Genomic DNA, 13266 nt, shown 5'->3' on the forward strand with positions numbered 1-13266 from the left:
GCAAAAGCTATAGATATGGCAGGTGACACTAAACAAAATTGAAGTGAACTATTTATAATTGTTTTATAGCTAAAATATAATAAATATTAACCAGTGAATTCACGTCACCGATCACCGTCTTACCTTCTGGCAAAATGTAAGTTTAAACATCAAAAAATAATTGAAGCATTCTATAGCAACATAACGAAACAGAACAAAATCCAATAGTTGGAAGCCAAAATAAAGATAAATAACATGCAGTGAGATATTGCTTGATCTTTGTTTAAATTTCATATTTGCAATGACGTGCGTGGAACATTTCGTTGAAAAAAATTTAAACTAAATTTATTTGATTGACAAGTTTTGTTAATTTTCATTGATATAAAAGTTTTTTAGTTTACTCGACAGTATTGACACTACTCAGACCTAACGTTAATTGTCATTTTATTTAACGAGGCTAATAGAATTCGACAAGTTTAATTTGCAAACATGAAGGCAAATATGTCGTTTTTGTTCTAATTTTTAGAAATTTTGAAATATTTCAAAAGTTAAAATCTATTATTTATTAATATAAAGTGCAGGTGCGTAAGGATTCAACAAATTACCAGTAATAAATGACACCTACGTAGAACTTTTAATATTGCCAATTATGCCATTTTGTAGCATAATGAGCAAATACATATTGTTTCGTGTACGTGGTGTATTTGTATAGTAGTATAGTGAGTGTATATAATGCGTGTTTAAAAGGTTAAAAGGATTGATAATACATTCATAAAGCGACACACATTGCTGAAAACGTCAATGAAATTCTCAATAGTTATACGTAATGTGTTAAACAACAAGACAAGAAAGAAATGACATTGAAGGCAGCAGTAGGAAGTAACGACAAAGACTATTAACACCAAAATTTGTTTAATTTGCCAACTCCCGTACCGTTCTGCTCGCTCGCCCGACTTTGTCTTCCGGCTTGTTCGATGATTTCATTCAAGACCATTACATCTGTAAACAATTCTTTGATTAGAAATGATTAAAAGAGATATGATTTTGATCAGAGATCGATTGAAATATGAAAGTTAAAGTTAAATAATTGTAATTCAGTAGCAACTGACTTAAAAACTTTAAGCAAAACCTGAAATTTTTACTTTTAGAAATCTTATTAAAAAAATAATAAAAAAGCGATCTTTTTTAAACATTGCGCAATTAAATTAATAACACCCACTCATATGGATTGACTGTTTTAACTTCGCAATAACGATTAAAATAAAATAAAAAAACATAAATATTAGCTTATTTATGTTGTGTAGATAAAATTTGTTTTATATCAAAATTAAAACAGTGAATGCTAATTTACCACGCATATCTACTATGTTGGGCTGTTGAGATGACTCTATGAATGGATTATCATTGGATGGTTTTAAAACTTTCCCGGCTTCGTCTGTACTCTCCGTTGTGCTCATATCCTGAAATGTATAAAATATAACGTCAATAACCAGTCACTGACGTAACTCGAAGAATTGCTCAGGAATGACAGTGGTGGGGCACATAGCTCGTGTACCCGACAGCCTTTGGGGTCGAAAGTTTCTCGGGTGGCGACCACGAGCTGGTAGACGCGGTGTAGGTAGGCCACACGTTAGGTGGAACGACGACATAGTTAGGGTCGGAGGAAATCTCTGGACGCGGGCAGCGCCAGACCGGTCGTCGTTGTGATTTTTTGGGGAAATCTATACTTTGCAGCGGGCGTCTAATGTGAGATATGATGATGATAATATCGATAGGTTCATAAACATTTGTTGGTCGCTTTAATTCACTATGCGACTGCGTACAAAGCACCTCGTAGGATGTTAGTAAATTCTACACTTCTGCTTATAGTATTAAGTAATATTATATATATTACAGGCTCCGACCAGCGCTTCTCATAGTATGTGCATTCATGTTTGGGAAATGAGTAAAAATGAAGGCCTTAGAGACTACCAAGAACACAAGGGTTTCTCCTTAAAGTATTTTGTTTCTCTACTCCTTCCCAAAATATTTATAATATCTATGAAATTTTTAGTATGGATTATTTTTGGATTTGGATCTGGGGAATTTATATTACGTTCCTATTCCTTAAGATTCGAATTTAAATCAAATATTCCATACGAATAGAAAAATGTTTATACATTATATATTTTTCGTACACCAACTATGGTCGTCAATGACGGGCCTTAAAAGAAGGCACAAGGTCACTCAAAGGGCAATAGAGAGTGCTACGCCCGAAGCTTCACTGTGACATTGAATCAGAAATAAGGAGATCCGCAGAAGCATCACCGACCAAGGTAACCGACATAACTTCAATAATTTCTCGAGCAACCGACGGTCTTTAGGGTCACAAAGTTGTCGAGTGCAACTCAGCTCAACAGCAATCGTGAGCAACTAGACACGGCATAGGTAAGCTCTCCACTAGGTGAACTGACAACGTAGAAAAAGTTCCTTGAATTCTTTGGATGCAGGTAACGTAAGACGAGGACGAGGCCATTACTTTTAGTGAGTATCTAACGGTTGATATGATATTGATATATGTTTCTGCAAAACTTACATATTCTCTAACAGGTCTTGATGCGATCGAAGAATCTGGCCTTGGTAAGGCGTAGGCGTGGGGTTGCGAAGTGACACTATGGTTTCTAGATGCCGAACGACCTCTTAACCGTGCCTCTTTGGTCTGAGCTTTTCCTCCCAGCAGGTCGCCGTGGGATGTGTAGGATAATCTCGATTGATGCGACGTGTACGACGAATGCCGTGAACCTGTAAACATTAAGTTTGAAACCTTGTTATAAAATGTTATACAAATGAAGTCATTTAATTCTGTGACATATAAATGTATAGGTATATATATGTTTAGGTCATGCGTCAGAGACTGGATCTTACTGCTACTTACTGATGTATAACCACAAAGCAGCTATGGTTGTATTTGTTATAGACCTAAAAGGTGTTAAATAATTTGACCGTCAGTGGTGCACTTACCGATGACAATAAAGCCGATGTTATAACGCGAGTTCCAACTTTATCAAACAAATTGATAGACACTACTCCAGTATTTCCCTTTGTGGGATGCTCGACCCACCCGGGGGCGGGGGCAATAGTTGCGGTAAAAATTATTAGGTATAATTTCGCTTGATGACACCAAATTATCAAGAAGTTGTTTAGCATTGTCAAATGAATTTGCCTGCGGCTGGCAGTAGGCTCCACGGGAAACTTTAGAAGTTTTATCATCTCGCTAAACAACGGAGTTGCTAACACCTGAATCACAACTCCTGTACCGTTCCACAGTATTCAGTTGGTGATAATTAGAAATAAGTGTCTGTTAAAACTGTTGTAAAACTCATCGATTTAATAAATATATACATTGTTTTTATATAGATTTCTTCTTAAAACCTATTATTTAAGTTTCTTAATTAAACAGTTATTTTTTTTATATCATAAATCATGTGTTACAAAGGGTGGGCATAAGAATTTTAAAAAGACCAAGGTGAGGCATGACACAAAAAGGTTGGGAAACACGTCTGAATTACTACTTAAAGTGAACTCAAACTTTATCTAAAGACGAAAATCAGTAACATCCACTTTCTATAACTTACAGAGCTGAATTATTGTTGTCCATCTATCAGCTAAAAGACAGCAAACGATATAGAAAGTAAAGTATGATTGTCATTAATCAGACTTGTTAAAGTTATTGGGACAACTTCCAAGATTTGTATTTTGGGTATAAGGTCGGAAAGATGTAAAGAGAGAAAGAGAAACATCATATATATCAGAGAGATGTCAGATACTCTGCTTCCGTCTCGTAATGCAGCAGCCGGAATAGATGAGCTGTGACCTCTATAGGGTGTAAAACATTGAGGAAGGCCCATATCCAACTTAGGAGAGATATAGAATGATGATGATGTTCTCATTCGTAAAGTATAACTGATAAATAAATCAAATCATACATAAAAAAGTATTAAAAAAGAATTACGAGACAAATACCGACACAAACAAGCATTATATACTCAATTAAATTAGTAGAGGAATTTTTTAGATCACTTACCTAAATTAGCGTAGTAAACCGGTATAATAATAGCGCCATTTTCCTCAGACATTGGTGTGACTGCGTTAGAGTCGTCGGCGTACGGCAAATGTTCCTGCGCGTCGAGGTACGTGGACAGTACAAGGGGCTTCCGGTCTGCTCCCGGTGGGTAGCGGGACCTTCCATTCGGTCTGAGTGCCATCTGGTGAGATCCACGGGAACCGCGCCGTAAATTGAATGGTGATCCAGGCAGTGATAATGAAGCCTGCCGTGTTATAAAAGTTTTAGTTTTGCGCATTTTGTTCTTATTGTCGCCTTTAACTCTCCATTTGTTCTGATAAACTATCAACTGACTCATCTAAATTACTGGTATGGTCTCTCTTTACAATACTATGGTTCCTCAATTAAGATCGAGTTATGAATGAAATGGATCACGTACTGATTTGGGGGCTAGGTTGCAGAGGCTTTACCTAATCCTAATGGTAATAGTTAATATCAAGGTTCTATAGAACGGTGTTGTTATACTTTCATGTGCTAATAAACAAAGAAAAAGTAAAATGAGGTCAGCAAGGAAATAGAAACGTTTAGAGAAAATGATAAGAACGGGTTACGTCTTATTGCATCAATGCACGATAATAGAGCTTAAATTAGAGCATGTCACAAAAAATATCGATATTAAGAATTAATTGTTCCATGCAATTGCTGCAACTGGACTGTTAAGAACATTTAAAACAATTGTACCAAGAGAAAAGGAGACAAAAGTAAAAAGTAAAACGAAAAGATTGTTTCCTATTAAAAAGGAAGAGGAAGGAGGGGTACACAAACACCAAAGAGGATTAAAGGACAAACCTGTGAGCCCTCCCGCAGTGGCCCATATGATAACTGCCCGTATTTATTAATGCGTTCAGGGTGGGGGACCTTCAAGACACAAAAAAAGTGGTTTTATAGTAATTTCTCTTCTAACATTAATATGCTAATACAGACAAAGATCAACCAGAAAAAAGGACGGAGAGCACACATCAATACATTAAGGAAGATAGACAGTGATGTCGCAGCTTTAACGAAAATTGTAAAAACTTAAAAAGTGGTTATTTAGCAGCATCATCCATATCTACGTAACGTCTAGATAATTAGCTTCAAACGTTAGTTTGGATTACAACAAGAAGTTTTCTATATTCGCTACTGCTGTGATAACACCACAAAATGCTTACTGTAAGTAGCAGAAACATTACACCGATAAAGAAGAAGCGATGACAATGATTGAAAGCGACGGTTAGTCAGGTAACTTTGTTTATAAACACATGAAGTACTTGTGTCAAACTACATGCACATTAGCTAGTTGTTCATGTCATAACAAAACGGATTCTCTTTGATCTACATCTATGGTCATGACGACTGTTCTTTTTCGTGTACAACTGCGAAGCCTCCGCATATTACTCATCAAAATTGAGGAATTGACAATTAACATGTTATCAACTGCTATAGTAAATTAATTATGTTGACCGAACCTACCTCTTCATCGTTGCTATGTTCAGTTTCTGCTCAGCCCGTTCGTGGACATTCACATTACGAAAGAAACAATCTAACATGACAATAGACTCAATATCTCCAATAGTATTTAATTATTAAATTACTCATTACTTCATAAACCTTATATCGTGTGAGCCATTTAGACCTCACATTCAAGGTCTTGTTAAATCTAACGTCAAAATACTATTGGAGTCCGAGGAATCTAAATGTATGAGATTATCTACGACACTATGAAATTTGTAATCATTCCAAAAGAACAGCGTAAATAATTTATAACGTAATCATGCGATACATAAGACTTTTCTTGTGTTAAAAGAGAAAGAGAATAAATCAAAAGAATTTTTGCCTGCGCTCTAAAACATTTCTGACGACTAATAAAACTGTTTTTGTAGTCAGATATAGCACGAAATAAATGATCGGATTTCCTTTTTCAAAGATAAGCGAAATGTGAAAATAATAAATCAAATGGAGAGAATTGTAGGCGTGACAAATTGAATGTAACAAAAAACAAATGACATTTTTAATGAAAGAGTTATGATTGTAACACAAATAATTGAGTGCATGCCTCGTTGCTTTAGTTGACATTAAATAACAAATAATATAATTTGTCTCATGCAAATATTCAGATATTACCCGTGGAAGTTCACAAGAAATTAAATTAATTTTAAAACGTTTAAACCAAAAGAAAGAAACCACTTAATATAAATATCTGTATATTCGTGTTTTGATTAAAACACCCATGAAATATAGTGAAAACTAAAGTAAAAGCTACTAGCGACAGACATTGATTAACTGCCCTTCCAACTTAAATTATACGAGAAATACTGGTTATGGTAGCATTTTGTAGCAGTCATAATTTTATTACTTAGGGCTTAAAATTCACAATTCAAAGTTTTAAAATGTATTAAGTTGAAAAGACAATCCTCAGCCGTCAATGACTCGAATAAAATTTTTTCTTCAATCGGTTTTATAACTTTGAATCATATGTACAATTTGTAACACCATTTAGGTCTTAGATCTGAATATAGATTCTGTGACATTACCCACTTTCTGCTTTACAATAAAAGAGGACAGGCGATGTAAAATTAAACAATTTAAAATTATAGGGAATTTTGCATAATTTTTACAAATGACTGTCAAATAGATAGCACATCGCATTTTTTGGTGGAAATGCTTTCGTTATGTATTTACATATGCACTGCGTTAAGTGAAACAATTATTATAAATACTATTTTATTAAAAAAAAATTGGAGGTCACGTAAAGATATTATATATAATTTAATTAAGTAAAAGTGGATAATAGGACGCAGTGACGTTTGAATCATGTTCGGGCCAAGCGCAGCGTGTTTGTGGGCATACTCACCATGCTGACCTTCCTCTGTCGGCGTGCCGGTTCGTGGTGCGGGTCGGCGGTGGGCTTGTGCGCGGGCTGTGTGCTCACCGAGTCCTGGAAGGGGTCGCTACGGAGGGACATGCGCTCGCGCGTATTGTCGTCCTGGTTGCCGCGCTCCTGGTTCACGAACAGCTCGTAGCTTTGGCAGGAGAAGTCGCTCGGGGACTTGGCGGGGTGTGCCTCTGCATACGCGGCCGCCTCGGCAGCTGCCGCTTGCTCCCGAGCGTGCGCTTCCCGCGCCTCTTGCTTGTCCGCCCGCGCCGCTGCCTTTTGCTCGGCTTCCTTAATAAAAAAGAGTACACCTTTAAATGATCAATCGTTGATCTTAGTGTGTATACTTAATCATCATTATTATTTCAGCCTAAAGACACTAGAAACTGGCCTACATTAAATAGAAAATCACATTGAACAAAACATTAAAATAATATATGTAATTGCAGTGTTCATTGGGATACACTCTCCAAAAATGCATTAAAAAAGATTTCTTCTAAAATGACCGAGTGCACAAATTTGCACAAAGGTCTGATTTAATACAAATTTTTGTTAAGTAATAACAGATAGTAGTAACGTACAAAACGATATAGATTTTTATTTTCGTACCATATAAACATCTCACTCTTATATTATGTACAAAGATTCTTAATGTTTTAAAATACTTTGTATCCTTGACTAAATAACTACTATCAACTAATTAGCTCCAGGACTTAGTGTATATGGAATCTTACTCTCAAAGCCTCTTCTTCAGCCTGTTCTTCTTCTTCCGCTTTTTTTTGCAGTTCATCGTATGACATCGCAACAATGGCCAAAATTAGATTAACTAGGTAGAACGAGCCCAAGAAGATGATCACTACGAAAAACAGTACGTGCCACGATCCGGCTGATCTTAATACCTGAAAGAATTTTAAAATATTTTTTTGATTATTATATCAGCAATCATTTATCATACTTATTATAATAATATCTAATAATACGATATTTTTTATACAAAGTTTTCTTTAACACGGTGCTGTCGCGTGTCAATTGCAATGCAAAAGTGGCGTGTCATCGTTCCACACCATGAATAGCACCATACGCATTTTAGCACAGAACGTACTATTTAAAATAATTGACTACATTGTAATTTGTGTTGTCTATATAAGGTATCATTAAGTAATCACCCTTTCCTGTAGCTTTGTATTACAAAACACAGCATTCGACACCAGTTGTAATAAAAGAAGTTTTTTTGTTAAATTTAACAACCATGATTTTAAATCACACCATGACAAATGACGCCAATGATAATATGATAAAATGTTTATTGAAATATAGTCTCTTACAGAATGGCTGGTTCCTAAATCTTAAAGTTATCGACCTTTTAGCAATCCGGTTGAGAATGAATCAACGTGACAGAAGACATAATTATTTATTATTATAATCAAATAAACTTTACGTACCAGTTGATAAAGATTTTCCCAATAATCCTGTGTCATGAGTCGGAAAGCGGATAAAAATGCCCAACCGAATGTATCAAAGCTTGTATAACCGTAGTTTGGATTCGGACCGTATCCTTGTAGACACACGTAGCCCGGCTCACATTGACTAAAACGTAAAACATTCTTTAGTACCACGTCGATACAAGTCACATTTTTTGACGGTTTAATATAAACATACCCTGCTCCAGACGAGTTGCCACACAAAGGATATTCTCCGCCTTCTTCGTACCAGTTTGCTAAAACATTAGGCAATCATGGATAATAAAAAAGTGTGAAATATTTGCTATGACAAGTTATGAAATAATAGATCTTACTTTCGTTCTGACAAAATCTCTCCCAGTTCTCATCTGTAAGATTGCCCCAGCTGCCGTCTTCGGGAAACACTTTAATGCATTTTTGAGTCAACACCCCCATGTAAATTTGCAGGCCCATAAGCGCAAACACTGACAGAGAGAACATCGTCAATATGATTACATCCCTCAGGTTTTTGACCGACTCTATGACCGCTCCGACGATAGTCTTCAACCCTGTCAGATAACTAACATTAGTCGGACACTTTTTGAATACGTGAAGCGGTATCTATAAAAGTTATACAACCTCGAAAAAATTGTAAAACCCACACAAGTATAAATAACTAATAATTGTATTTCGTCACACTCTTGAAAAAAATATTTTATCATTAACGTCTAAATTACTAAACGGTAGTCTAAGCATTTCTAACACATAAGCGCTTGTAGGCGTATAGGTTAGGTATAAACTGGTTCACTACTTAAGTGTTAATATACAAATAGATTTACCCGGTACGATGGCCACAGTCTTCAACGCTCGCAGAACCCTGAACGTTCTGAGCGCGGCCAAGTTGCCGAGATCTATGCCCATCGTCACATAACTGTAAACATACCCACAACAACAACAACTATATTAATATAACTACATACTAAACTATATTCATTCTAAGTAAAACGCTTTTCTATCGTCGTGGTTCTGAGGAGTTCCACACGTCGGCCGTCTTCTCTGAAGTATTTTAAAAATGTTTAAAACTTTCTTGACTTAAGTTTGTAATCTCTAAATTTGGCAAAAAGAATTTTTCTATAATACAACTATAATTAAAGAGTCATTTAGTAAGGTAACGACAATAAACTACTATATAAACGCTCATAGAAATTGTCTACGTAATTATAATAAATTGACTACTACTCACGCTAAAGCTATAACTACGAAGTCAAGCCAATTCCATGCATCTCTAAGGTATGTGAATGGCTGTAGTATAAAACCCCTGGCCATTACTTTCACCGCCGATTCAAACGTGTAGATCCCGGTAAAGATAACTCTGTAAAAATTCACCTCCATTGTGGAACGCCGCTCAAAAAGTATACAAAGTTCTCAATGAAAAATGTATTAAAATGTCAACCACTAATGTTAAACGCATATGACGGGTGGCACTAAAAAGTTATCAGAAATATTTATTGGCGATATAATAATAATAATAAAAATTCTATTTTATGTAAACTAGGTCTAAATGATTTGTGGTACCATTACTGTATGTACACGTTGGTGGCTTCATATGTCACCATTCTCAAGTCGTGATTACTGATGAAATCTAAAAATAATTAAAAGTAGGAACGATGCACAGGGAGTGTAAATCTTAAGCCTCGAGACGTATTCGAAAAATTGATTGGTAGAAATTTCAGTTTGTTTAGAGCAAATTTATTCCAAAACTAATGAACAGTAAAAGTTTGTATATCCGCAGTATGAGTCATTTTATATGTAGTTTGTTTATAAAAATGCTGCACTTCAAGATTACAACAGCGACTAAGAATATAGTTAAGATTTAAACGATAATAACCTGAATATCTTTATACAAAACTAGGCATATATCGGTCTAATAATGCTTAATAGTATCTAAACACCTATCAATAATTGAAAAACTAGATTGAAACTAACAATTTTGAAACTAGCGTGCACTCTACCAATGAGTATATGAAATTTGTAATTTCGTCGTTATAATGGCGATGTGCGGGTAAAAAGAAGTAATACTCACTCAGTGCTCTCGACGGTAGGGGTAGTGGGCATTATCATAAGAATGCAGTTCACTAAAATCGTTGTGATAATAAATAAGGAGAATAGCGGATGTACTAATATATATATCGCGACTCTTCTTATGGGGTTGAAGGGGTCCAGTATCCATAAGGCGTCAGTTGCCGAAAACCTGAATATATCTTTGCCTTTGCTTATGACTACGAAAGTCTGGAACAAAACAATTTTTTGCAACATTCGTTGTTTATATGAACATATTTGCAAATCATTCGGTGGGTACGTAGCATCCAACAACGAAATGATTTGAATTTTACGTTTATCGTGTTGAGTAATGATGACGAGCATATTTTCGTTGAGTACATGCGGTAATCTGTGTTTTTGTTTGCCTGGCCAGATAAGATATATAAATGACCTATGGATTTTTTATTAGTTGGTTATTAATATGAGAAAACAGTAAAGACTAGATATCTTCATAAAATCCGTGGCATGTTTTAAAATCATTTTATTGAAATATTAGGCTAAAACGTACTCAAAAAATATTAATAAGTGAATTTTACATTTAACCATTTACTGGCGCTTGTATGCAAAGGTACAATTAAACAGCCATGTTGAAAAATTACAACAAAGTTGTTTTTTATAAATATACTCGTATTATAAGAAACAACATTGAACAACTTTGACAACAGAGCTACCGATGCTTAACACAACACATAATATAATTTATTTTCCATTGAGTTATTCACAGCAACGAAGTTAAAGTATGCTCATCAAGATTGGGCAAAACTAATAGTTTGCTTATTTAAAGACTAAATGTTTTCAATGCCAATGTATAATGCTTCTATATTTCGTAATAAATTATCACAATACATTTTATGTTATAATAATAATTGCTCTTGTCACCAGCACATTTTACCATAAATAGAATCGGAACAGGTGGCAAAAAACAATACCTCCAGTGTTACGTAATAATCAAAAATTCCACGCGGATATCATAGCATTTGTTAAGTAAATTACTAACAAGACTTAGCATTCTGTTATCTTTGTTATATTTTGATATGGGTCTTATATATGATTGTTTTTATTTACAAATATTCCACAGAAGTTAGCAGAGTATAAATTCTGTAAATTGCCACGGGATCCTAATAAAAATCAAAGAATCTTGAATATAAAGAATGTGTTGAAAAGGGAAGAGAATATATATCTATAATAATAAAAATGTATAATAATAATATCTTTGAGACATATTCGATTTTGGTAACGATGTCATCAAATTGTCGACGAAAAAACTTCTGTTATTGTTGTTAATTTTTTTCTTATGCTAATTAATAGGCTAATATTAACACGAAAATGAACATAAAATACGTCGGCATAATCAACTGTAAATAGAAATAGTTTCACAAAATTTTCCTTATTTGTTGATGAACGTGATCATATTTATGATAAACAATATTAGGAATTACAATTTTAAACTAGACTTTAGGAATAAAGTGAACATCAGTTTGCGCATGTACATACACGTGTACCTCGTGATATGTATGTTTATCAGATAAAAAAGTTGTTAGCAATTTTTTCTGTTTTATCGTTTTCAACACCTTGAAACACATACTTATCGATTTTGTAACTTATTTCAAAAACAAAATAGATTTATATATGAGATCATTCATCATTCATTTATAACAGTCAGCTAAAATCTATTCAACTGAATGTTTCTTTTTTTGTATTTGTAAAATAAACATAAGTCCATATATTTCATAATGTAACTTTTCCTGTAAATGTGATTTTGTATAACTAAAATGTTTTTATTCTCGTGAAGATGTATGTTAAAAAATGTAAATAATTATATGGGAAAAACTAGCATCTAAGACATAGGAGAACACTAATTTAGGTTCCAGTGTTATTTTTTAAAAACAATTGTCTCACAATGTATAATATAAAACGTCCGGCGAATACTGTATAGGAATGGCAATAATAATACAAAATAAATATGTATAAATTTAATGTGTAACTTAAAATCATCAAGCCTGATACTTACTCTTTGGTTATGGTAGAAAGGATCAATATCCTCGAGAGGTGTCGAAGCGAGCTCCAAGGGGAAAGAGCCCTGCATTCGCACCGGCAGTGGGAGACCCTGCTCCAGGGTTGCGTCCGGCTGAGGACCTTCATCTTCGTCCTCGTCATCGTAACGCACCTGCCAAACATAAACACTTGTAAATTTTTTTTTAATATAATAAACTTGAGATTTCCGTACCTTTTAACTGTTGTGAGTTATGTAATATGAAAATATATGAATAGTGAAGTTTCAGTTTGGCTTTATTACACCGTGTTCGACAGCAACAATATGTTTTTAATACATCACTACTATAAGCTTTTATTAGTGACGCGTAGTGTTGCAGTAAATCAATATTTAGCTTTTATTACCAATATCTTATAACATTTCAATGGTGTAATTACAGCGTTCACATGATCGCATTTGAAGCCAGTACACGCTAATTCTGATGCCGCCGCCCGTTACCACGATGCTTAACTTGGCAAGCTAAAAGCGAACTGTTCAAACGTTCCTATAATGCCTCCATTTCGAATTTGGCATCACTGCAATATTCAACAGTGTAACTGATTCGAGATGGGTCTCAGAATAGGAGTTCGTTTCATTTATTCGTATGCTCTAAGACAGCTAGGTGATGCCACCATGCTAGAATGAAACAGCCAAAAATGAAGTGGCAGATATCGAGCCAGTCGTGTGCAATGCATTATGATGGTGAATTAATTGTGCTTTGTGTCTTTTGCTAATGCTTTTGTTTTGGTAAAAATATTGT

General features: G+C 34.7%; 1 protein-coding gene across 2 annotated transcripts in view; it reads right to left on the reverse strand.

Moving 5' to 3' along the window:
- Positions 1-13266, reverse strand: part of para (paralytic) — a 30901-nt gene that overhangs the window by 16692 nt on the left and 943 nt on the right. Inside the window, exons 3-15 of one of the 2 annotated variants that reach the window (XM_068766454.1) lie at positions 12486-12641; positions 10458-10663; positions 9618-9746; positions 9214-9305; positions 8731-8943; positions 8595-8652; positions 8378-8522; positions 7670-7834; positions 6915-7226; positions 4043-4286; positions 2555-2760; positions 1331-1439; positions 913-978 (exon numbers count right to left, since the gene is read on the reverse strand). In XM_068766454.1, the coding sequence (XP_068622555.1) occupies positions 913-978; positions 1331-1439; positions 2555-2760; positions 4043-4286; positions 6915-7226; positions 7670-7834; positions 8378-8522; positions 8595-8652; positions 8731-8943; positions 9214-9305; positions 9618-9746; positions 10458-10663; positions 12486-12641 (2101 nt within the window). Of the gene's footprint in view, positions 1-912; positions 979-1330; positions 1440-2554; positions 2761-4042; positions 4287-6914; positions 7227-7669; positions 7835-8377; positions 8523-8594; positions 8653-8730; positions 8944-9213; positions 9306-9617; positions 9747-10457; positions 10664-12485; positions 12642-13266 lie in introns of those variants that run through there. The other variant, XM_068766453.1, reaches the window with a different exon arrangement.

Source organism: Battus philenor, unplaced genomic scaffold (assembly GCF_028537555.1).
Source record: "Battus philenor isolate CCGP_79_NKW_IND1 unplaced genomic scaffold, ilBatPhil1.0.hap1 SCAF_21, whole genome shotgun sequence".
In the NCBI taxonomy this organism is placed as follows: Eukaryota; Metazoa; Arthropoda; class Insecta; order Lepidoptera; family Papilionidae; genus Battus; species Battus philenor.